This window comes from Anoplopoma fimbria, chromosome 20, assembly GCF_027596085.1.
Source record: "Anoplopoma fimbria isolate UVic2021 breed Golden Eagle Sablefish chromosome 20, Afim_UVic_2022, whole genome shotgun sequence".
NCBI lineage: Eukaryota > Metazoa > Chordata > Actinopteri > Perciformes > Anoplopomatidae > Anoplopoma > Anoplopoma fimbria.
Window position 1 is genome coordinate 2156129 of NC_072468.1, and position 26713 is coordinate 2182841.

General features: G+C 41.3%; 3 protein-coding genes across 5 annotated transcripts; all 3 read left to right on the plus strand.

The window, feature by feature from the left end:
* Positions 1–17: 17 nt before the first annotated feature.
* zgc:66448 (uncharacterized protein LOC327401 homolog) lies at positions 18–5821 on the plus strand. The gene is made up of 2 exons (XM_054622261.1): positions 18–365; positions 731–5821. Exons 1-2 carry the CDS (start codon positions 47–49, stop codon positions 4294–4296), a joined length of 3885 nt encoding a protein of 1294 aa, XP_054478236.1. The 5' UTR covers positions 18–46; the 3' UTR covers positions 4297–5821.
* Positions 5822–7452: 1631 nt separating this feature from the next.
* Positions 7453–17996, plus strand: si:ch211-261d7.6 (zinc finger protein 91). Of its 2 annotated transcripts, XM_054622257.1 has the most exons (3): positions 7453–7763; positions 9908–11473; positions 16231–17996. In XM_054622257.1, the coding sequence occupies exons 1-3, from the start codon at positions 7661–7663 to the stop codon at positions 17568–17570; spliced, it is 3009 nt and encodes a 1002-aa protein (XP_054478232.1). In that variant the 5' UTR covers positions 7453–7660; the 3' UTR covers positions 17571–17996. The 2 variants fall into 2 exon arrangements, with proteins under 2 accessions (XP_054478232.1, XP_054478231.1); XM_054622256.1 differs by lacking the exon at positions 16231–17996 and having other exon boundaries at positions 9908–15266.
* Positions 17997–20358: 2362 nt separating this feature from the next.
* On the plus strand, positions 20359–26713 carry LOC129110101 (uncharacterized). Of its 2 annotated transcripts, none has more exons than XM_054622259.1 (4): positions 20359–20475; positions 20975–21494; positions 22173–22685; positions 23523–26713. In XM_054622259.1, the coding sequence occupies exons 2-4, from the start codon at positions 21020–21022 to the stop codon at positions 26699–26701; spliced, it is 4167 nt and encodes a 1388-aa protein (XP_054478234.1). In that variant the 5' UTR covers positions 20359–20475; positions 20975–21019; the 3' UTR covers positions 26702–26713. The 2 variants fall into 2 exon arrangements, with proteins under 2 accessions (XP_054478234.1, XP_054478235.1); XM_054622260.1 differs by lacking the exon at positions 20359–20475 and adding an exon at positions 20482–20603.

Consider the following 26713-nt stretch of genomic DNA (forward strand, 5'->3'; position numbering starts at 1 on the left):
TTCAGGCTGGCTGTGTGTCCTGGACAAGGGGGTGCATGGGGGAAACATGGCCGCCGTAGACCCATCGGAGCCTTCCAAACGACAGAAATCCCCCCCGGAGGAGGTGCACACATCTGGGGAGAAGACCGATGCGGTGGAGTCAGGATGCAGCTTCAATCCCACCGATGATGAGCAGAGGGAGGGCTGCTGTGTTTCCAGACATTCTGGGGTTAGAGCCGAAAACACGACATGCAATAAACTGGAGGACTTAAAGGCGGCTGGAAAAATGGCCGAGGCTCGAAGCAGCGACCGACGGGGATACGAATGGTCCGAGGCTGAAGACGACGACCAGGAGAAGACACACAAGGGGGGGGACGAGGAGCCTGGTATGCTGACGTTGTTAATGTTTGTGTACTGTTAGCTTTAGCTCCCAGGCTAACCTGAGATGAAGCTCTCACTACCGGTACAGGAGTCAACTATATTGAATTACCAATAACAGAGCCAGCTAGCATCCTGCCCTCATGTTGGGGTCTTTACTTAAGATGGGAAGCTGAGCTCTTAGTTTCTGTTTTTTTTATTGTATGTAGTTATTATTGTGATGTTGCATGTGGCACTATGCATGGTAGCCCTGTCATCAGTGTGTGAATGGGTGAATGATATGTAATATAAGCTTTGACCTACTGATTGTAAGTCGCTTTGGATAAAGGCGTCTGCTAAATGTAATGTAAAGTGATGTGCTTTTCTCTTCCAGACATCAGTAATGCTACAGAGAGCGCTGGAGGGATGCAGAAGGACACACGCGTTGACGATGAAATGACAGTCGACGCAGAGGAGATTGATGAGAAGGAAACATCACATCCTGAAGAGAAGATCGCAGAGAAGGGACCTGCAGAGGAGCCGGTGGGAGAAGTGGACGGGGTAAGGGAGGCGATTGAAGATGTGGAAGAAGCAGACCGAGGAGAGGACGCCGGTTCGACTGTTAAGCCCAAAAAGTGCCGTTTGGTGTGCAAGGAGTGCGGCAAGAGGTTCACCCGCCGCGAGACCTTCAACCTTCACCGCCACTTTCACGCCCACGAGGACGAGCTCACGCCCCTTACCTGTAAAGAATGCGGCCTTACCTTTCAGCACCGCAGCAGCCTCATCAAGCACAGAAACGAACACAAAGAGAAGGAGGAACTGCTTGTTTCTCCGAAGAAGGAAACGCAAACAAAGGCGGAGGGTCGTTTTAAGTGTGCAGAATGTGAGAGGGTCTTCTCGACAGTGGATAAGCTGAGGGACCACAGCTGCTGCAATATAGTTGAAAAGCCTTACCACTGCCCTCTGTGCCGCCAAGAGTTCCAGTTCAAGGTGTCTGTCACGAAGCACATGATGCTCCACTCCCAAGAGAGCATCTTCACATGCCAAGAGTGCAGTCAAACTTTTCCAAACAGCATGGCACTGCGCTACCACCAGCGATGCCACAGCGCCCTGAAACCCTACGAATGCCCAGAGTGCGGCTTGGTTTTCAAACACTACTCTGTCATGGAAGACCACCGTCGCAAGCACACGGACAACATGCGCTCTCACCTGTGCAACATCTGTGGCAAGACCTTCAAGTACAGCAGCCTCCTCCATCAGCATCAGTATCTGCACACGGGCCAAAAGCCCTTCCGCTGCCCCGAATGTGGTAAAAAATTTGCCTTTGCCCAGAACATGAAGGCACACTGCCGCCAGCATAGACTGCGCAAAAACAACCCCACCGCTGAGCAGCCTAGCAAGCCAGCCCCTGCCTCAGCACAAGAGACAGTTAGGGGGCCGGGAAAAGAGAACACACACCAGAGCGATGAACCGAAACAAACTTTCAACTGCCCCCTTTGTCCCCAGACCTACTTAGTACCAGCTAACCTGAGAGCCCACATGCTTATTCACGAGGCCGAGTATGAGACGCTGGAGAGAACACCCAGACACCCAAAGGAAAATAACAAGCACTGGGAAAAAGGACACACCTGTCCCAACTGCCCGTCTGTCTATCGTGATGAATCTAGTTTAAATATGCATCTGTTGAGTGTCCACAAGTCCGTAGCACAACATTTAGAAAAGGCGGCAACGCCACCTAAAAATCAATTTACTCCGTTAAGCAGTGATAATGTACAGGGGAAATGGAAGAGCGATGGCATTAGTATTAAGTCGTACAAGTGCTCTGAGTGTGGAAAAACCTTCCGCCACCGTTCAGTGTTAGAGCTGCATATGCGCATACATTCCAAGGACAAGCCTTACCAGTGCAAAGTGTGTGGCAAGGGCTTTAGATTCGGTAGCTACTTACAGCAGCATCTCATCATCCATACAGGCAAGAAGCCATACAAATGTCCGGACTGTGGGAAGGACTTTGCCTTCCTGCAGAACATGAAAACACATCAAAAGCTGCATCAGGAGAAACCGTTCCGCTGCACCAGCTGCCGCAAAGGCTACAGCGACGAGACCCAACTTCAGCACCACATGTTATCGCACAATGGGGACAAACCCCACAAGTGTGACCTGTGCGACAAAAGCTTCGGATTGGCCTATCTGCTCCGGGATCACATGAACACACACACCGGAGACAGACCCCATCGCTGTGATGAGTGTCACAAAAGTTTTTCCTGGTTCAGCAGCCTGCTAGTGCACCAGAAGATCCATGCTCGCAAGCGCCAGGGTTTCAGCCAGTATAATTCTTTCCCGCTCGGTGCTAGGATGAGAGGCAGAGGTGGCAGGGGGAGGAGAGGGGGGAGGCTCATGTGGGGCTGGTCTAGGCAGTTGGGAAGTTCTGGGATGGTTAGCTCTCAGCAGTCCCCGTACCCAGTTTCTGCACTGAGAGATGCTGAGTTGCACAGAAGGGCGGCCCAGCAACAGTCTCCCATGCTCGCACCGCGCATGGACGTCCAAGGTAGACAGCAGAAGGATCCGTGGTTGCCGGAGCTGCACCCTCAACCAGTGCAGTGGAAGGTAGACGGCGGAGAGGTGATGCCTGTCCCATCGTCACAGCAGCAGCAGCATGCAGCTCCGCAGCAGACACAGTTTGACAGCACACCACAGGCCGTCCTGCAGCAGCACCATCAGAGGGGTTCGGGCTGGGCAGATCGCCCTTTGATAACTCAGACAGGCCCCACATCTGCTCACAGTTCAGAGTCATCACACATGAAAGAGAGTGCAGCTGCCGTCGTCAGCTCCCTCATGACGGCCGTGCATAACAAATCCAGCACGTCAACAGTGAGCGAGATGGGGCAGCACAAGCCTGTCACATGGGGTAACGCGCACACGTCCACAGTGTTCGCTTCCACGAGCTCTTTGCAACATGATTTTTCTATTCCTACGTCTTACATAGATGGGGCGGCTCTGTGGAGTATCAGGCCTTCTCTACTAGCAAACTCACAGAGCTCTTCAAATATGCTCGGTCAAGAGCTTCAGCTGCCAAGATGGGCAAGTGCCCCAGTGTCAATACAAAAGGACCCATCCTCACCTCATACAAAAGAGGACACTGGAAGGTGGGAAATAAGTAATCCTCAAGTAATGCCGTCGACTGTTAGCCTGCCAGAGAAGCCCTGGAACGGCTGTGAGCTGCAGAAGCAGTGGGTTTCAGGCTTAGCAGGTGTGTCCACCTCAGCTCAAATAGACCAAAGCAGTGCTATGCCAATTTCAACTCCCGTGTCTCACGGGGTAGGTAGCACCTTGTGGGACATACAAGCACCACCGGGAATTCCAAAGACTATAAATCCTGAGAAATTAGTAAATACTCAAGATTTTCAGCTGCAGCAAAAGCAGGTGTCTGCCTGGGCCAGTGTGCAGAGTCCGACAACGGCACAGAAGGTTCCCATCTCCATTCAATACGACCCTCATCGTTTTGGCCATGGGTTGGGAACCCCAGTATGGGGCTTCCAAAGTAATCAAACGCTGCTCACTGGGCAACTCAAACCTGGGAATGGACAGGAGTTGCAGCAGCAGCCAATGGTAACAGGAACTCAAATTATCATAAATCAGCCTCCTCCTTTTTTCACGCCTCCACTTACTCCGCTCCCTCCTCTTGCTTTGCCTGGCCCACACCCTCTTCATTCTGTCACACTCTCAAGACCCCCACCCCCAAATATTTTTTTCACACCACAGGCAGTAATGAGCGAAAGGCCACACATAACACAGACCCTGCCCCTACCTCAGCTGGCCCCACGGACAGAACCTCACAAACTTGGACCCCGTTTGCCTTTTGGCCCAGAACGGCTCCTCCAGTGCATGATATGCGGGTGTTCTCTTCCCCGGGAGCTAGATCTACAAATGCATTATTTGCAACATGCACAAGGAGAGATTTGAGACATTTCTACACTAGCACGAAGACTTAGTTGTGTGTGTTTTTTTTATTTTTTATAATTTTTACTGAGTGGAACCTCATTTATTTGCAACCTTACTTTTGCAGTTTGACCAGCTGAGTGGATGGGCATTAGAACTAAACAATAAAGCTAAATTGATTTAGTCTGCACACTTTAATCACATTTAAAGTTGTTCAGCGCCAAATTAGATTGGGTGTTTGTAATTAGTTTCACCTTCTTTTTAAATGCATTTGAGTTATCCAAAAAACTCGGTTTAAGCAACTCTTGAGGGGTGCAGATTAATGGGGTTCTATGGTGTTAAATATTTTGCCAGTGGCATTTAGATTTGGATAATATTAGTAATTTTATAGTTCCGTTCATATGTCCTGAACCATTTTAACTGTTTCTTCATGTACAGTATACTGTGTGCCTTTTATGAGTACAGTCTGCATGTCTGCTGTCTTGGTATTCTAGGCATAGTTTGTGATTAAGGTAGACTCAACAATGTGACCTCACTCCCAAACCACAGAGCAACTCTTTCTAAGATACCTTAAAGAAATGTAAGTTTTTGCTTTTGAGGAGGAGAGGATGGGGTCGTCGTGCTCACCAATTACATGTGTCAGAACATACAGTCCAAAGCTGACTATATATTTCACGATCCTGTTGGGAAGCAACTTGTAGTCACAAAGCTATTGACTGGGTCCAAATATCTCACAAGTAAAGTTCTCAACATGGTCATTTTGTCAAAGCGAAAGTGAGTGTAAACAAAATGTGACAGTTACATGTAAAGGTAATTTCACAGTAAGAGTTCTCTGTTGATTTATCAGTGATTATCGCTAACAGGGAGAAAGTGTCACTACAACATTTTTGATGACACTGTTGTCAAATAGTGAATTTTGTAAAAAAACAACAACAATTACTTGCATTTATGTTAACATTTGTCATTAACATTAATCATAATGACAAGACAAACTGATTATATAAAATGTATCTTTGGATCCAATCGGTCCGGTCAAATTCAGCTAATTACTGGAAATGTGTCATGACAGATATACTTTAAAATTATATTTTAAAAATATTCTGGGTGGCAGTACTTAGCACCTACTGTAAACTGATGAGTACCATGTAATGTGTATCTCGCTCTAGAATAACTATTTCAGATTGGAATGAACCCGTATTTATAAAATTAAGTCCACTTTTGAGTACAATGCAATGTATTTTTTGTGAATACTGAATGATTTCATTCCTTAACTGTAGATTTAGCCAAGTACAGAATCCCATCTCCTCTGTTTTGACAATGGGCTTTGGGTAGCTTTGGTGACCCAATAAGTGACTGAAAATCACTACTACTACATTACTCCTGTAAAATAAACAAGCGGTCCATTTGTACAAAAAAAACCGTCCCTGTGTGTCTTACCATTCAGCGTCTTAAGTTTAAAAAACATGTGCCCTTCTACCTCTATCCACTGTTTTAGCATGGAAAGAAATAGAAATTTCCCCATGATGTCTACATATTGGATTAAATAAAACTTGCCTTTGATTACAATGTTGTGATGAGCAGTACTTTTTAGGGAAGCCTAGTTCAGTGTTAGGCTTCAACATTTTAGTGTCTGTATAATAGCACACTCATTCATGCAAAAAGAAACCACAAGCAAACATACGGATTAAATACTGGTTTGGAAAGGTTTAATATTCTAAAATTCAAAAAATGTTCCTCCCTACATTTGGTTTGCAAAGAGAATGTTCTAAAATAGGAGTGACATGGACGTTGTCAACTACTGTCATCAAGTATGGAAAAGTTTGGGGTTGTTTTGATTTTTTTTTTGTGGAAATTTGCAGAAAGTAATTGTGATAAATAATAATGCATTTTTTCCTGCCTGGAGGAAGAGTACATTATGCTCTGAAGAGTCACTTTTTTTTTTAAATCTGGTAAATTGGGACTGGGATCCTTCGTACCAAATCCTAGTCATTAATTACATGACTGCATAATTCTCAGAGCACTTAATATAACATAAATTAGGTGTATTTCAATCTAGTGGAAAACTAGTGGTCCTCTCTGTTAGAGACAGATTAAAACACTGTGAATTTGCTTTCTGTATTTTAAGATAAGATAAGATAATCCTTTATTAGTCCCGCAGCGGGGAAATTTACAGGATTTATTTACAAAACTACCAAAGATGCCCATAAGGACTGTCTGAAGGTTTTGTCTCACTTAATATAAATATTATAATACAATACAAGATATTTATATTAATAATTGATATTATGAATATATTAATCACAAATAATTCACTACACTATACACTTTATATTTGATGTGTTGGTGGGGTCCAGTATGGACAAAAGAAACATCCGAAAAAGAGTGTTACACTACATTTTTATTCCTGTTTTATTCCTGTTCTATCTTTATTTTGTTGTATAGTATGTGTATTTATTGTCTGTGTCTGTGTAGTTGTATAGTATGTGTATTTATTGTCTGTGTAGTTGTATTATTATTATATTCCTTTATTGATCCCCATGGGGGAAATTCAAGTGTTGCAGCAGCTCAACTACACAGACAATAAATACACATACAACTACAATACTACAACTACACAGACAATAAATACACATACTATACAACTACACAGACAATAAATACACATACTATACAACTACACAGACAATAAATACAAATACTATACAACTACACAGACAATAAATACACATACTATACAACTACACAGACAATAAATACACATACTATACAACTACACAGACAATAAATACACATACTATACAACTACACAGACAATAAATACACATACTATACTATACAAAGTAGTAGTTGTATAGTATGTGTATTTATTGTCTGTGTATACACATGTATACTATACAAAGTAGTATGTGTATTTATTGTCTGTGTCTGTGTAGTTGAGCTGCTGCAACACTTGAATTTCCCCCATGGGGACCAATAAAGGAATATAATATAATAATGTAATTATTAACTGTTTAATCCTAATAGCAGCAACCCCAATGAGAATCAGATCATTTACAGTCAGACTTTTACTTGTACTGATTAGTTATTGGATTGCATGCTGGATTCCCTGCAGGCCACCGTCCTGCTTGAGGGAAACAAGCAGCAGAAAAAGAAGAAGAAGAAGAAGAAGAAGAATCCACTTCCGGTGGACGCACACGCAGCCACACAGCTAACTGTGTTCATAACCACTCGCGTTGCTTAGAAACCTGACGAGATGCGGCCTTTTTGTGTGTGAACGGAGCAGCTCGGCCTCCTGGTTTGACTCCTGAGTTACTGCTTATGATAAAACATAAAACACCTCATTGTGATCCACCGTCCCGCTGACGTCACCGAACAGAGACGATCCAAGATGGACGAAGCTGCAGCCTCGGCGATGGAAGAGGACGCAGCTGGAAACAAAGACACAACATCTGGAAACAGCGTGTCTCCATCGGCCGAGGAGCCAGCTGATGGTAAGTATCCAGCAGTGGTCATTTAGATGTACGTCGACGTGGTTTTAGCACCATCTAAACAGGCGTGGTGACCTCCTCCACCAACCTCACCGCTGACACATGGACGTGTAATACAAATACAGATACAGATATAACTCTATCAATGAGTATACAGTTGCATTAACGTGCATTGTCATCCACCCCTGGCCTTTTGGCTATTTCATGTCCATGGATGCTGAGTCCTGCATGTTGAATTTAACCCATGATGATAAAACCTATAGTAATTGATTGAAGTGTGTTGGCATAACGTTATATATATATATATATATATATATATATATATATATATATATATATATATATATCAGATTTTCATGTTTACATTTAAACGTGACATGCATTATTATTATTATATTCCTTTATTGATCCCCATGGGGGAAATTCAAGTGTTGCAGCAGCAACTACACAGACACAGACAATAAATACACATACTATACAACTACACAGACAATAAATACACATACTATACAACTACACAGACAATAAATACACATACTATACAACTACACAGACAATAATACACATACTATACAACTACAGACAATAAATACACATACTATACAACTACACAGACAATAAATACACATACTATACAACTACACAGACAATAAATACACATACTATACAACTACACAGACAATAAATACACATACTATACTATACACTACAGACAATAAATACACATACTATACAACTACACAGACACAGACAATAAATACACATACTATACAACAAAATAAAGATAGAACAGGGAGTGATTACAAGGAGTATACTCATTTAGTGATTTAAAAACAATATTATTATAGCTATTACTGTAGTGCTATATGACAATATTACTCATGTGGACCAGATTCATTATACATTTAGTAACCTCCTCACAGGATGTAGTTAAGTCATAGAGGGTATGCACTCCCTGTATGAGGATTCAGGGTCACTTTTGACCTCCCCGACTTATGCTTTCCCAACAATGTTTACTTCAAATATCTGAGTTGTGTACTCTTTAATTGTTAGTATAAGCTTCATGAGCTACCTAGAATGACAGCATTCCTGATCCAGACCGTGACGCAGAAACAAACTCTCGAATTCTTGTTAATGTAGTAAGGAAGTTCCTTTTGTATGCAAAATGAACAAACCCTTTAGATCACATTTTCAATGGTAATGGTGTCAAATAGACGCCATACCCAGTGACAGTGTTTTATTAAAGACCCTTTTTATTTCAAATTATGGAACAATGGTAAATTAAGTATTTGTCTGTTCTTTGTAAGAATTTGACATGGTTGTATAACTCCTGGCATGCAAACATTACGTAAGTGTTCATATTATGTTTCGATGCGATTAATAAATCATAGTACTGTGATTGTTGCACACTGGCATTCTAAACAATAATGAAGCCAAAGGGAGGATGTTTTTTTCATGGCATGACAATGCAAAAAAAAAAAATAGCACTTGCCAGTTTTGTGGCGTCTAATTTTGTTGTAAGGCAACCGACAACAATGTTCTCACAACTTTAACTGTTTATTGTGTACACAATTTTCTCGGTTAAAAATATGACTTTCAAATGCCACTTGAATGCAGTACCATTTTAATTCTCTGATTTGATAATAGCCATTTTTCTAAGTAATTATGTAAGTAGAGCTGGTGTATACTTTTTGATTATAAAAGTAGCATCAGGTTTGCAGTGAAGAAATCAATATCTTTATTTCACAGCCCTCTGGTAAAGCACCAGTGTATTCCAGTGTGATGCTTTGGTAACATTTGCCTATTTAAGAATGCACCATGTTCTGCAGCGAGCAATCCTAACAAATGACCGAGTCGTTAGACATCACAGCCGTCATTTGGCTTAAGCACTGTATCTATTATCCCCTCTGTAATACAACTGAGTATTTATATTATCTATTATCTGTCTATTGTCATATCCAGAACTAAATTTTGATCATTTAATTTGGAAAGTCTCTTTTTGATTATATTGTAAATTCTAATCACCTTTTAAAATAAAGATATGATTTGCACCTGTGTTTTTGTGATTTTATTTTATTTTTTCTGTCTTTTCGTTCTCTGGAGACAGGAGTGGCTTTGACCTCCTATTTTCCCCTTTCTATTTTTAGGGGTTTTCTGCTGTCGGGATTGTGGAGAAGCCTTCAAGGAGGAGGCAGTATACTTGGAGCATCGACATCAGCACCTACAAGAAAGCATGAATACAGAAAACCAAATGGAGGGTTTACATGATGCAGAAAAGGACAATGAAACTTCTAATTTCTGCACTTGGTGTTCACTATCATTTGTTGAACCAAGTGAATTTCTCTCGCATATGGAGAAGAGCCATGGACAAACCTCTCAAAAGGAGTCTAGTATTGAAAAGAATTCTGGGATAACCAAGCAACACACCTATGAATGTCCAGACTGTGGGAAATGTTACGGTGTGATTGGACACTTCCTTAACCATCAGCGCTCACACAGACAAGCCTCAAAATCCGTTTTTCACGACCTTGAACATTTGAAAAAGAAGTCGTTTCAGTGCGAGTCGTGTGGGCGGAATTATTCTCGCGCTTCAGCTCTTGATGCACACCGTCGTTGTCATGAAGAAAAGTTAGTTAAGTCACGCAACAGGAGTTCAGGTGATGCGTTCCACATTGAGGAGTCGAACGTTGAAGCCAAGCCCAGTGAAAACCAGACGGTTGATACTCCTGAAAAAACTTTCAAGTGTTCGTGTGGTAAAGCTTTTACCGCTCTGTTGCGCCTTAAAACGCATCAACGATTTAGCCGCAACAGTCAGTGCTCCCCAGAAGAAATGAAAGACAAACCAAAGAAAAGCTGCAATGAGTTTTACTGTAGTGAGTGTAAAAAGGCTTTCAGTGGCCATATTGCCCTCTTCAACCATCAGCGATGGCATGCTAATCACGCAAATGATTCTGCAAACAGGTTCCCGTGTGAGGAATGTGGAAAAGTATTTATGACTCTAACGTTCTACTATAGGCATCAGCGCACGGCGCACAGCGATGAGACCCCGGCAAAGTCGTTTCTTCACCAAGTGTGTCAGCTCCAGAAGAAGGCCTTTGAATGTAAAGATTGTGGGCTAAGGTTTTCCAGGGCCTCAGCGCTCCACTCCCATCAGCTTCAGCACACGGATGTTTACAGAGAAACAGAGAAGGAGGCTCAGACGCATACCTCTCTGCTACCTCAACAGGAAACTTTGGACAGCGTGAGAAAAGAGACTGAGCAGGACAGTGTGGAATCTGAGAATGTGCTTTCTTCCAGTATGGCCGAGGAAGACACGCATGTAAATGTGACTGATGAAGACGTGGACAGTTATGACCCTGGGGACTTCATTGTACAGGTGATCAGTGCAAGTGAATCTGAGGATGAACCCGTCCAAGACCTGAATCCTGATCTTGAGCTGCTCTGTGAATCAGATCAGGAAGTAAGAGATGACGGCGACGCTGGACTTTCCACTAGTTGTCTCGTTTCAAAACCAGAGATGGATTTGAAAATTGTGGAAATTGACTTTGAGCAAACCGACGAGCAGTGTGCACTGATGGAGAGTGAAGCCGAGAATAAAACGACAGGGGACAGATTTGATTGTCCAGAGTGTTACCGTTGGTTTTCTAGCGCTTCATCACTGCGTGTTCACAGAATGTGGCATGGCGTCCGTAAAAGAAAACAGCAGACTCAAGGTCAGTCAGTGGCAGTTCACACATATGGCGACGAGGCCAATAGCTATGCAGCACACTGCAGTCACATTCAACAACACAAGGCTCAAAACACAAGTGATAATGATGATGAGGCGGAGGGATTAGAGAAGAAAAACCTGGCATGTAATGAGTGTGGTAAATGCTTCACACGGTTGTCTGCTTTAGTCTCTCATCAGCTGCATCATCCCAAAAGAAAACCATTTCAATGCCCAGATTGCACGATGTCTTATTCGCATGCAGCTAGCTTGTTTAACCATATGAGAAACTGCTCCGCACAAAAAAAGGAGAATATTTCTGTGATTAAGAAAGAGTACAATCCAAAGAAAACCCTTTTAGGCCCAAAGATTTATCATTGTGAGCAGTGCGGGAAGGGTTTTTGGTCTCTCGGAGCTTACTCCCACCACAAGCAAAGTCAGACTCGGTGTACAGATTTAAGGCCAAGAAAAGGTGTCACAGGATCTTTGCATTCTGTTAATGGACACCCACGCTTCAAGGTTGCATGTGCCGTGTGTGGTAGAAAGTTCCGTCACAAGGGTATTATGGCATTACACATGCGAAAACATGAAAACGGAGATCACAAATGTGAACTCTGCAACCGGTCGTTTCGTCTTTTCTCCAGCCTCTTGAGACACCAGGTTGTGCATAGTAACCAGTTACTCCCACCGCCCATTAAGTCTTTCCAGCATCAGGTTGAGCAGTTGAAAAAGAACACATACAGCTGTCCTGACTGCGGGAAGCTGTTTTCACGGGCCAAGGCACTTCAGTTTCACATGAAAAGCCATGGGTACGAGACCGGGCATTCGCCATCGTCGCCTAGATCTACTGTCACGCTAGAGGATCTGCAGTGTGCAACATGCCTCGCACATTTCAACAATAAGGCCTCTTTGAGGGCTCATCAAAAACTTTGTATTAAAAGAGACAGCCAAGTAGTTTATTGCAAGACAGAACCCTCAGAAAATAATGATAAAATGCACAAAAATAATATGGATGTCACAGAAGAAAGCTCTAAGCAAATACCAGTACATACTGATGTAAAGAATGAAAGGGACAGTGGGAAGCTAAAGATGGAATTTCAAACGCATGACGCCAACTTAAAAAAACAAAGTACAACCAATTTGAAATACAGATGCAAAAAGTGTGACAGAAGCTTTTCAGTCGTTGGAGCTCTGAATTTTCATAAAAGAATTCACGCTGAGGGTCACAAATCTGTAGCAAAAGCAAAACTGGCTATGTCTGCAATGCTAAAAAAGCCTAAACAGGAAGAGCCAAGCAAAGGACTATTCCACTGCTCAGAATGTGGGCGTCGATTTCTGTCTAATTCAGCCCTTGGCTCCCACAAAAGGTGGCACAAAGAAAAGAAATGTTCACGGTCCTTGCTTAAAGATGATGATTCGAAATCTGTTAGCCACAAAACAGACGACAGACCTTTTCAGTGCCAAAAATGTGGCAAACAGTTTTTTGACCATCGTGTTCTTCAACGTCACCAGACGTTTAATCCTCGGTGTCGAACCAAAACTGTGCCACGCACCGATTCAAACATCAATGTCAAGAGCGAGTTTTCATGTCCAGAATGTAACAAAACATTTGAGGAAGGTTCACTTCTTGCTGCCCATTATGACAATGAGCATAGTAACACTGCATATCACCAAGTCCCAGAACAGGTTGATGTCATCTTGCAAGGGAGTGAGTCCACGTCATCAACACTGAAGCCAAAAGCTCATCAGTGTCCCCTCTGCTCTATGACCTTTGCTAAAGCAAGAGGTCTGCGTGCCCACAAATGGCAGGCCCACTCGAAGAGGACAAAAGGTAAAAACAAGGCTCTGAGGATTAAAACGGAGTCCGTTACCTCAAGAAGTGAGGTTACAAAGACAGAAGGCAACACCGCAGTGAATGTGAAAAATACCCCTGTTGGCAGGGGGAAGAAGAAAATCGGATCAGACCCCCCATTTGTGAAATTTATCTCATGCCTTGACTGTGGGATGCAGTGCAGTTCTCCACGCATCCTCCTTGACCATAAGAAAGTGTGCCTGGAGATAATGCACGAGTCTAAACAGGAGATCCAAAATCCTGAAACCATGGCCGAGGTTTCTCCACCTCTTGGCCGTTTGTTGGAGCACACGGCCAAATGCCTCTTCAAGTGTGATAAGTGTGGGAAAGCTTTCCAAACAGAGGAACAACTGGGAGCCCATAAGACCAAGGCAAAGAGCCGGCCTTATTGTTGCGCCCTGTGCTGCCACGGCTTTTGGACTGAGAATCAGCTGCAGCAACACCTCGCCTGGCACGATGAAGTACGCTGTCGTCTCCCCAACGAGGTTCGCTTAAGGCTCAGCGCTGCTATGACCTCAAAGCCTTTAAAACCCAACGTCCCCTCTGCTGACACCAGCAGGACGTCCTCTCCATCCTCTACACTTAACCCGGATAGCCACTCACAAAGTAGCCATAAGTGCCAACATTGTGGCAAAGCCTTTCTTTCACCAACTGCGTTACAAAAACACGAAACCCAGCACTGTAACAATGACTCGTATCATTGCTCTATCTGCCCCAGGACCTTCAGTGAAATACAGGACCTTATCGATCATCACCAGGAATGTGTCGGTGATTACAAAAGGCCGAGTGATGCACCTGATGCCGTCTCCTCCGGAGATACCAATGGCCTTACTTGCCTTGAATGTGGAACTACTTTTTGTCAAGAAACAGATTTGCACCAGCATTATATTGAACACGCCCGTGGAGTATATTTGACTATACAACCTGGAAAGGAGTGAAGTGAAGACACTGTAGATTGTGAATAGTTATTTTGGGGGGAGGGTTCTTTTGGAGGTTGCAAAACTACTTAAATGTGTTAGGCTACAAAATTCCTTGTTAAAAATGTGTTTAGGGTAAGTAGAAACATGCTTTTCCTATTTGTTTGTGGATTATTTGATATTCTTTATCGGAAAAAAAACAGGTTTCCATCTAAGGCGCAACAGAGCAGTTAACTTAGGTTATTCTCTTTACACTGGATTAGTATATGTACAAATGTTTAAGAATAACCCCTTTTTATAAACTAATGTAGAAATGTCACAATGATAGTTTTGAGCCACTGTTTGATTTATCACTGTTTTGAATGGACCTATCATGAGTTAATCTTTTTGGCCGAATAATGGTAGTTCATATCTAAATGTATCAAAAAATAATTGGAAACAATTATGCATGTACATGTTTGTCCTCAAAATGAAAAGCATAGCGTACACACTACTTATTTCAAAATGTATTAAGACATTGAACAATTCTGCACAACTAATAGATACTAATTTTGCTTGTGCCATTTTGAAAGCCAGAGGTTTGGCACAAAGAAGATAAAATATATATATAATACAACAATTTGTACTGATTATGTGAATTGTTAAAAAAAAAAAAGTCCTGATGTTTAACATTACAGCCATTTACTACCATAAAACAAAACAAAATTGAACTCAAATCAAATAATTGTATGTTAAATACAATATATTTTGCATTGATTACTGTATAAGCTTATATTTCTATGTTGTGAAAAAACTATTCATTACTTTAACTAAAATAGTGCTTTCGTTCATATAGGATAGTTGTTAGTTTACTCTTCCACTTATGGATTGGAAAAAGTATTTGTATTGTGCAAGAGATGTTACTTTGCTATATTAATTTATAAAAATCTTTTTTCCTCTTAGATGACCAATATATCCTTTTGTCTACTTGTTTAGCTTGGTGTTTCTAAAACAGAAAAAAGTGCTCTAAAAAGTTCAATAAATTGATCAGTTTCTGCGTGAAAATCTGGGTTGTGTGATTTATTCGACCTCTGTTTAGTTGATCTGCATGTTTGTGGTGGAATCGGGTTTGTTGTTGTTGTTAACTTCTGATTAGTTATTACTGGCCGTGTATTGCACAAGTCATGTTTAATGTATTTGAGAGAAGGGTCAGTACAAGTTGGCCAAAAGGTTGTTTTTCATCTGTAGTTCCTGGTCAAGGTGTTACAAAAGGCTTCTTTAAAAATACAACAAAACAGTAACAAAAACTGCGCATTCAGTTTAAACTAGCTTTAAAAGTAGCTTTGTAAACTAGCAGGGCAGGTTAATCAGTAGCAGCATAAAAAGAGTCTAATTTCAGCAGAATTGCTTTTAAAGATAGAACTATTGATTAGAAAGTCATCTTTAGACCAAAGGTCAGTCTTTACATTGAAATAATTTAATTCACAGCACATTACAGATATGGAGCCAGAATAGTTAAATACTTTTGTAGTGTTAAATTAATAATTGAAAAATGCAAAACAATGTATCATTATTTATTTATTTATTTATATATATATATATATATATATATATATATATATATTTTGAGTGGCACACTCAAGGCTCCATAGATATTTATTTAATGAGCAAATATCTGAGATTAAATGATTTTCTCAAGAGTCAACACCTGACTAAACACTTGACTCGTGATTGCCCCCCCGAGCTGTGAACGAAGAGAAGAACCCCAACTAAGTCTTGTAAGTTAAACAACTAAAATTAAACATAGGTAACTTTACCAGTAACAAGCAGGCTCTTACTAATTCTGCAAAAATTCAGCTGGAAAATCATAGGAAAAAATAGTTCATAAAATCAGAGGATATATGCTCGTTTATTTTACATACTGTTTAATTACTTAATGAATTCAAATGATTGTGCATGACATGAAAATATCTGTACAAGTAAAATGTCTTATTTTGTCCTTTTCTTCTTTTCTAGTCAACCAGTGCAGCATTGCATGCAACGATTGTGGACTGAGGTTTACGCACTGGGGGGTCTTCAAGACTCACCTGCACCAGCATGCCCTGGAAGAGGAGGAGGAGGAGGAGGACGACGAGGAGGAGGACGAGGACGAGGAGGAGGAGGCGGCTCAGACGGCAGACAACATGAGTTCTGCAGTAGAACTGGATTCTGGCAAAGTAGATGATGGAGAAAACACAGGTGGCGGCATGGGTGGTGATGCAGATGGAAGTTACATGAGCAGTTCATTGCAGACAAACCCCCCAGGCTTGACACAAGTTGTTGAAGATGCCACAGCCTCAACGAGGAAGCATCTTGGGAAGATTCATGCTTGCTTGGTCTGTGGGAAGGTTTATACATACTTGGTTTCATTCAGAAAACACCAAAGGCTGCATGAAAAACCGTCAACTACCTCAACAATTCCTGAGTCAAATGTTCAGAATTTGAGCAAATATCAGTGTCCAGAATGCGGGATGTCATTTATCAGGCGAGCGCGGCTACTCGGTCACCTGAGAGTTCACAGTTCATTTAAATCAAAACCTCCAAGGTGCGATCAGTGTAACAAAGACTTCAATTCTGTAAAGTCGTGGTTGGCTCACGTTGATCTTCATAAACAAAAACCATTTTGGTGTTCAAGTTGTGGCAGGAGCTTTAAAGATGAAGGGCTGCTAAATAAACACCTGCAGAGTCACGATCTGAGGGAATATACGTGCAATATTTGCCAAAAGAGCTTCAGAATATATAAACAGCTCAGAATCCACTACAACTCCCACACTGGAGCAAAACCTTACAAGTGCACATTCTGCAGGATGAGCTTTTCCCAACCGGGAAATCTAATTGCCCACCGAAAAAAGCATCTTAGAGTTTACGTTGGGTCAAGCGGGATTCCTCTGGGGATCAAAAATTCTGCAAATATTGCAAGGAAGCAAGGGATTCAAAATAACTTTCTTCTCGCAAGTGTCAAAGAGGAGCGAGAAATGGATACAAGATACAAGTTTGGGCATCATGCAAACCCCAAAGTGTCGGATGGTGGGAGGCCCGCGCACCACTTCAAGATTTCAAAACCACCCGGCTCGGCTGGATCTGTTCCGCCTGATGAGTTTAAATCAGAAACTGTACAGCCACAAACGGGACAGGAGCTGTACGAGAGTGAGTCACGGGAAACAAACATGTGGAGAGAGCACCAGTATTGGGAATGGGAGTGTGTTGAATGTGATATGGGCTTTGATGAAGTGGCAAAACTGCATTTGCATTATATAAAACATGCTACTGGTGAGCTTCCGATACCACAGGATGATGATGATGATGATGAGGGTTGAACGCTCACCGAAGCATTTCCTTTTTCTAATACTGGTGCATTTGTTGACCTTAACCTTAGCTTATTTTTACATTTCTTTCTGTTTAAGATATATGGTTAGGGCTCAGAAACAAACGGTTAACAATTATTGCTGATAAAAATATATATATATCTAGTGTGCTTAGAATTTTTAAACTTGTACTTTCACCCACGGTTTCACTGCATTAAGTATAATATCCCAGTGGAGATTGAGAAGAAGTATCTACAACAGAGTAAGCCTCTACAGTTCATGCATGATGCTATGAGATTAAACTAGAGGTTTTAATGTATTTTTTTTTTGATGTAGAAACTTCAACCAGGTGCTGCAAAACTTTGTCATGAAGGGAAAGAAACTCAGAAAATGTAAAACTGAATCAAAGCTACTGCCCTTTACTTGCAAAGCCAAATAAAATTGAATGCATTAAAAAAAAAAAAAATTGTTTCTCTTTATTTGCAAGGGATGTATTATGTGTTTTATGCCATGTGGAGTCTAAACACCATTACTGTTTAAGGGAAATATGTTGAAGGAAAATGTTGGTTTGGACTGGAATCATTTTAAGAATATAGTCTAAATTCATAATGATCTTGAGCACCAAGTTTTTCCAGCGTGTGTTACCGATGTAACTTATGCTATGGGTTTATTGAAATATTCATATAAGTAATGTGTTTTTAGATGTTTTATGATTTTTTTGTTTTACAGTTATTGTTGAAAGCAACATAACACATAACTGTGAAATGATATCTCTAAAGCAACCTTTCCAAAAGTGCCAAAAATAAGTTTGAACAGACAAAATCTTGCATGTTATGAAAGTGTAATAAGGGGCTGAAGCATGTTTTAAAGTGGTTATACTAGTCTGTTTATTTAATAGCTTATATACAAATCATTACTATAAGCTATGGTTGATAAGTCTGCCACAATCAGCAGTTTGACATTATAATGGAGTTTTTACTGTAAGTAATAGCTGAGTTATTAATGCAGTGAGATCTAATGGAGCTCAAGAGACTTCTACATAATCTCATTAATTTTAAATCCTACTAAAATGAGCTTATGCGTGGTTGATCAGCTTGCCATACTGAGCAATTTCAAATTCTAATGTAGCTTCTACAATACTAAATGTAATGGATGGGAAATGGATACTATGCATATCTGAGTTAGAAACATAGCACAAATCTATGAAGGTTAAAAAATACAAGCACTGAACTTGAGGACATACAAATCATATTGAAGCCATAAATATGTAAATGTTGATTAAAAAAATAGATATGAACAGTTGTAGTATTAATGGTGCAGCATACTGGGCTAATGGACTTTTTAATTATTGTCTATGGAGGTTTCCAGGACTGCATAATGTGAATTTACAGTGGGTGCCTCCCTGTGAAGAAGACCCTATATCACATACTGTAAAAGCCCCAACTGGCTTTTACTTTGTATTTTTACCAGGAGATGCAGTACTGTAAACTTTATTCAGCCTCATTCAATTGTGTCCTAAGGAGGATTTCCCAAAGACTTGTTCTATAAGGGTGTTATTCAATTTGATCAACAAGCAGCAGTAATTGCATTACTGCTGCCAGGACATTATTTGCTGAATGGTGGTAAACATCGTTGTGTTGTCTGGTGTCGATGTACAGTATCTTGGTAAAGTTTGTCTTCATTGACTGGTTCTGTTTTTCGGTTCTACACGATGATTTGATTCGACACGGCTGAGACTCGAGGGACAATTTGTGAAAACCATAGAATGAAAAAGTATTTACAAACACCTCTATATTATGTACATACGCAGAAATAAAATGACCTAAACTCTTACCAAAGTCGTTTTTAAACCTTTTGAATCAAGCCCAAACTCTAAAGCTGCACTTCTTAGCACTGTTACCCTGAGCCTTCCTCGTAGCACTTATTGCACTCGTATTAGTTGCTGCACTTACTGTATTCGTATCAGTTCGCTGCACTTATTGAATTTGTATTTGTTTACTGCACTTATCCTATTCGTAGTAGTTTGTAGCACTTACTATATTCGGATTAGTCTGTTGCAATTATTGTTTTCGTAGTAATTTGCCTCTGCACTATACTTTTGCTCTGGTTTATGCTTTAAGATGCTTGTTTAAGAAAGGAGATGCACTTATGACTTCTGGTGACTAGTAGTTCTCTTGAATACCTATGTTGAATACACTTCCTGTAAGTCGCTTTGGATAAAAGCGTCTGCTAAATGACTGTAATGTAATGTAATGTAATGTTAAACATACTGAAAAGTATAGAGCTGAAGGCAAACATATATTGCTTCAACTATATTCTGTTAAATGTACATCACAAAACGACCCTGTTAAATATTATCTGTGTCTAAGGGTTTGAGGGTAGAAATAGCTCCACTACAGATTACATTACATTACATTACAGTCATTTAGCAGACGCTTTTATCCAAAGCGACTTACAGGAAGTGTATTCAACATAGGTATTCAAGAGAACTACTAGTCACCAGAAGTCATAAGTGCATCTCCTTTCTTAAACAAGCATCTTAAAGCATAAACCAGAGCAAAAGTATAGTGCAGAGGCAAATTACTACGAAAACAATAATTGCAACAGACTAATACGAATATATTAAGTGCTACAAACTACTACGTCATTGTAATTCTTGCTGTTTTCATCTTTAAATGTGTTCTAAATATAGCTTAAGTATGCTTTTTGGTATCAACAAACTGCTGTGTTGTAGTCTTTAGCAGAGTGAACAGCAACACATGAGTGCAGCACCTAATGTTGTGTGTGGGGGGGGAAAAAACAAACCACAATTCCCACAATCCTCTGCGGCCCGTGACGTCACGTGTGTGTCTGCAGCTCATCTGTGTGTTGTCTTTGTGAGGACGCGGAGATGTTTGGACGGACAAACACAGCCCAGGTAACCTTAAAACCACCTCCTCCTGACCCACACAGCTTTAAGGCTGTACGAAAATGATGGGTTGTGGAAAGTGAAGGAATATTTAGCATCGTAACTGGAAGGAAATGCTAACAATCACTGCAGTGAATGTAAGCTAACTGGGCTACTATTCTCTGTATCTGTGGTTATTATAGAGGGGTTGGTCAGTATATTACCCTCATGTTAAAGGACTGAATTCATACACAGTTCTTAGCAATTAAAGTGTTGAGTTTGGGTTTTACACCAGCCTCTAGCTGCCCTCCACCGTCGGGCTTCTATTGTAATACAAATGTCTGAAACCCATTCATTCCCCAGACACCAGCTGTCACCTTGTAGAGAATAAGGATGCTGGTTACTGCTTTAGTTTCAATTCAAACGTTTGAATAATTGTTTGCTTGGTATCTTGGTGTTCATGTATGTGTTGGTTTACCTGTGCAATCAAAAGCCATTCTGTCTTTATATCTGTGACCTGATTTCATAGAAACATATGAAGAAGTGAATCTGAGAACCCAAGAGGCAGGGAGCCATGCAGAGTCCGGCCCAGTCCAACAGCAGACCAAACCCTGTGACCAGTGCCACCACAGTGCATCCACTGGACACAAAGACTGAGGCTCAGCCAGATGCACAGGAAGAGGAGAACCAACCAGCTGCTTCTGTTGGGACTGAAACTGTAGACAAGCCACAGGAAAATGGGACAGGGGTGCAAACAGCAGAAGCAGCAAATATGGCAGTCACACATGTATTGGCGAATGTGCCTGCTGATGAGCCCGTGACAGAGCCCTCGGTTACCACTGCAGTGCTGGCGACGAACTCTGCTTCAAAGCCAAGTGTCCCTACAGAACCGACACCTGACAAAAATGCAAATCCTGGGTCAGGTGGGCAAAAGGCAAAGAAACCGGATAAAGGTGTACGTGACGGTAGGAAATACGTTCCTTCCAAGAAGGCCATGGTAGATCCTCTAAAGATGGACATGTCCAAACCACTGGTTATGCCTCTCACATGTGAGTATTTTAACTTGTATTTGTATTGTTCTGTGTTATACCTTTCTGAACCAGGCAAGAAATGAGAGACCTGTTATTTGTTAAATGATTAAATTAGGGTTTTACAATCCCCAATATGAAAATTTAAATTGAACAGCACTTCAAGTCACATTAGGCAGTTGCGAGGTTTCTTTGTTTTCTCAAATCTCAGTTTACATAGTGATATGGCGGTCCACACAGATAATAGATAATGCGATTTTCTACAGTAGTCTAATGAATACTGTGATTTATATGGTGGCATGTTTATTATTGTTGTTTGAGGTTAAATACACAGTACTCTACTTAGAAATACAAACATATTCAGTAAATTAATTAACTGTGTTGTTCCATATTAACTTATTGCATAAATATTGGTATACAGTTATGTGTTTGTCAAAGAGCACTAACAAGTGTACCGCTGAATACATATTGTGGCCTGAAAGTAAACTAATTGGAAGAATTCTCATTATGTATTTATGAGAACAATTGGCTGATATATCCTTATCATATTTATTAAACTCTCATATTTATATAAGAATCTGCTTAAAATGACAGTATTGGTTGGACTGTACAGTAAGCTCCAATGTGCAGATCCTAAGTATATGGATGAACTGTATGTTGCATCTAAACTTTTCCCCCCTTTGCCCTTATTCCCTCCAGCGTCTCAGCTCTCCCTGCAGTGCATCGAATGCCACATAATCTTCAGTGATCACAAGAGCAAAGAGCGCCACCTGAAGTTGAGCCACCCGGCAGAATATGAACACTGCATACTGAGGAACGCCCTTTTCGCCTGTTACGTTTGTGACCGCCAGTTCACAAACTCCACAGAGCTCATGGTCCACCAGAAAGCCCACACAGAGAAGAAACCCTTCAAGTGTCCAATCTGTGGCCATGCCTTCAACAAGTCATCAGAGCTCACCGTTCATAAAAAAATTCATTTTGGTGAGGACGGTTATGCCTGCACTGACTGTGGCAAACCTTGCAAAACGATGACATTGCTGAAGTATCACCGCCGCACGCACACCGGAGAGAGGCCGTATGTTTGCAAGGAGTGTGGAAAGCGGTTCACCATGTCCAAAGCTCTGCAGAAACATATAGTCTCACACTCGCCAGAGGGAGCTGAAGGAGATGGGGTAGACACCAAAGCTAAAGCACGGCCGAAGAAAGATGACGGTAAGAAAAATGGCCTTGTTAAGGATGTCTTTTTCAGTTTACACATTCAGTTTTTAACATTCTTTTTTTCATTCCATGAAAGTTTTTACAGACATTCATGGTTCTGAAAGGATGAATCTTAATGACTTTGTTGTTCCCCTGACTTTACCTCAAGCACCACCATGAGGTTGACACTTTTGGTTTTGAGGGAAATGTCTTGACTTAACTATGAAATGGATTGCCACGAAATTTGGTACAGACATTTATGTTCTCCTCAGGATGAATTGTAATCATGTTGTTATTTGCTTAACTCAAGCCAAAATTGATACTGCCCAATACTTTGGTTTATGACTCCTATTACTGCTTAGCTCGACTAACAACATTCCAATTGGTCTCAGCTGGACTTGTTGCATTTAGTGCTAATGAGCGAAAGTTAGCATGCTAACATGCTAAACTAAGAGGGGAAACATGGTAACATTTCACCTGCTGACTCGGGCATTTAGTTTTAAGTCAAGTCAAGAGCTTATCTTAGATTAGTACAATGTGTAGTATGTGAATTTATATTAATGTTTTTGTAGCCAATACATTATCACAAAAGAGATACAGTCTGTCATGAATTAGTCTACACATACACAGAATATTAAACCACAGTTATTATTTAGTCAATGTAGTCTATATCTTTGGGATGGTGAAAGCGCTCGAAATATTGCTGTTGCATAAGAAAATAGACTTAAATAATAAACAACAACGGCTTCTGTTCTAGGAAAACAAACTATATCTGTCAGGTAGCAGGATATGTGTTGTGCTTTTCATGGCCCACCCCAATGCATCACAATTGTCTTCTTTTATTATCTTTAGGTGCTTCTACAATAAAGTATCCTTGTTCTGTATGCAAGGCCACTTTCAAGAGTACCAAGACACGGCTACATCACATGAAAACCAAGCACAATGTGTTGCCTGCCTCAGCCAGTAAGGCCCTCTCAGCTGGGCAGCAAGTGAAACAAGGTACACCCACCATAACTCCAATATCTATTTGCCAATCAGCACTACTACAGATGGGACCCAATGGACCACTGCAAAAAGTTGATGCCAATATCGACACTGAGCAGATTCGCAGACTTATTGAGTCCTTGGGAAATGTGCAGAAAGTAAACCAAGTTGTCATATTGGGTCAGTTGCCACCTCATGCCCCACCACTGCAAATGCAGCAGATATCACAACTGGCAGAAACAATGAATTTGAATCTCCACCCACCACAGATAGATTTTATAGGACTGCAACAAACAGAATCTAAGATAGTTGAATTGGAACCTTCAAACAACCCAATTGATTCAATGGAGCAAACAATTATACTGGAACCTATTACGCCAGATGGGCAGTTGGAAAACCCATCTTTCTCAGAACTAGGCTCCCACATAGTAGCAGGTGAAAATATAGAGCTAACACTCGTTCCGACTGACCATACAGAGAGACCGGAGGGAGAGGTGATTCATCAGATCCTTCAACAGCCGGATATTGGTGCAATTCCGTCTGATCCTGGGGATCAAATTATTTATCAGAATGAGGGAGAGCAAAACCTTGAGCAAACCATCATATTAGAACTTATACCAACTGTGGAGCTGGAACATTCCCAAACTGTGCCATATAATGAAATCCCGTCCTCCTGTCTGGTACCAATCACTGACCTGGAGAATACTGCAGATCAGACTGTATTAAATGAGCAGGAGACCAGCTTGTCAGCTCCACCACTTATGACTACAGAGCTGGAGCTGACACCTTTACAATCGGGGCAAGAGGGCCTTCTTTCTTGCCCTTTTGTTCCATCAGACACGCTCACACAAACTACTATTGAATCTGAAACTAATCTCAAAGAAGCAGTTGATTCACAGATGCAGACAGTAAGTTTAGACCAGGGCCATGCTGTGATGGATGTAGATGCAGCACAAGAGCCAGACGAAAAAGCTGAACAAGAACCATCTGAACAAGAACCATCTGAGAAATTGCTGGTAGATAGCAAAGAGAGTCAGGAGCGGGTGGAGAACAAGTCTGAAGTAGGGGATCAACCTGCTAAAGAAGAGGTTCCATCACACTTGGAGACCAAGCAGGTGCCACAGATGTCAGAGTTACCACTAAATGTAATGTCAGCTCAAGAACTGGTTAAAGTGCGGAAAAGAAAGCCAACCAGGGGTTATATATTTCAAGGATATATGCAAGAACTGGTTGGATCCATACGCAAGGATGATTTTCAAATTGATGCCAAACCTGCCAAACGGCAAAAAACAAAAAAGTCTCGCCTTGTTGTCAAATTTGGTCCACAAAGCAAAGAGAAGAAAAACAAGAAACAGAAGAAGCCATCAAAGCAGCATCAGCCACCGCAGGAAGAAGGAATAAGAGATAAAACACCAACAACAAATCTCTCAGCGAAAAATGGAGCGTCACAGAAGAAGGGAAGAAAGGGGAAAAGGGACAAGAAAGTTGGACATTTGGTGTCTACTTCTGAAATAAAATCACCTTCATCAAACCAGGACACACAAGTGCAACAAACCAAAGGGGATAAAATAAAAAATAAAATGAAAAAGCAAAAAGGAGTGGCCAGGGAGGGGGTTACGCTCATGAGTGAGCTCAAAACTGTAGCCTCGCCTGTATTTAAAAAGAAAAAACAAACAAAAATAATGCAAAACGATCAGCCCAAGAAACCAAAGGATGGGAAGCGAAAGAAAAACCTGGCAAAACAGGAAAAAGTCAATGCAAAAACAAGCACAGCTTCAGCAGAGATTCCTGCACCACAGATATCGCAAGATGCTCTACTTCTACTGAAAGGTCATAAACAGCCTCAACTGAAAGTTTACAAGTTAGACCCTTCAAAAGCATCAAGCCAGACACAGGAGACTTCACCTCATGAGGCCCAAACAATGTCCCAAGAGGGTAAAAGCAATAAACTCGAAAATTCAACAAGTGAGTCTACAAATAATCTTACAGCGGAAGGTAAAAAAAAAGGAGGAAGACCCAAAAAAAACCAGAAAGCTCTTTCGTTGTTGTCCTCATTACAGGTTTCCCATCAAACACCTGAGACGCTGCCCACCAAGCCAAAGATCACAAGGAAACGTAAATCCTCCTCGAAAGTGGAGACTGAAGGAGTGATAACTTCTCATTCCAAGCGTGCCTTGGAGTGTAAGGAGTGTGGGCAAAGATTTAGCGATGTATCGTCCCTTCAGAAGCACAAGGCGGTTCATATCGTGGAGAGTCCCGGTTTAACTTACACCAATGGCAACATCTTTGAAGGCGTCTCCAGGTTGGATCTTTACCAGCTTCCAAAACAGCACGATAAGGTTGTTGGAGTAATGAATGCTGCCTCAGACTGGGACACTGAGCCTGAGCTTACAGAGATGGCATTAGAGGGGAGAGAGCAAAGTGTCTCCTTTCCGGCTTTGATTCCATCCCCATCTTTACCTGTTCCTCCTTCAGATGTTGAAGTGAGTGTGTATGAAAATAAGGCTAAAGGTAAAAGGGCAGTAGAATATCAATCTTATACCTCTGCTGAAGTTCCCTCACCATCTGATCAAAGGAAAAGCAGTGAGACCCCTCAGAATTTCCCAACTGAACCCCCTTTAAGTACCTCTACTCAGACAAAGAGTTTGGAAACAGGAGAACCTTTGGCATCAGATGCTGACAAGCAAGAAGAAAGTACCCCAAGGAATCCCAGCTCAGAGTCTGCAGTTCAGTTTACCACGGAAGAAGACATTAAAGAGGATTTACTTCTCGAGGTAGACTTAGTCACTGTTGGGGAGCAGAATGAGAATGATGAACAAACTTCTCCTGAAGACATTGTATCCCAAAATAAATCAAGTGGAACTTGCAATTCTAAGGGTGATAGCACTGACAAACTTCCTGGGCAAGTAATTAATGAAACAACAACTGGAAGAAGTTTAACTTCGCAGACTGTGTCGTGCTCCACTCATCGTGTGGAGATCAAAGAAGAAGAGGAAGAACTGCTGGTCCAGAAGAAAAAGAAGGAGGGAAAGAAGATGTTTCAATGAATGCTACAAGGG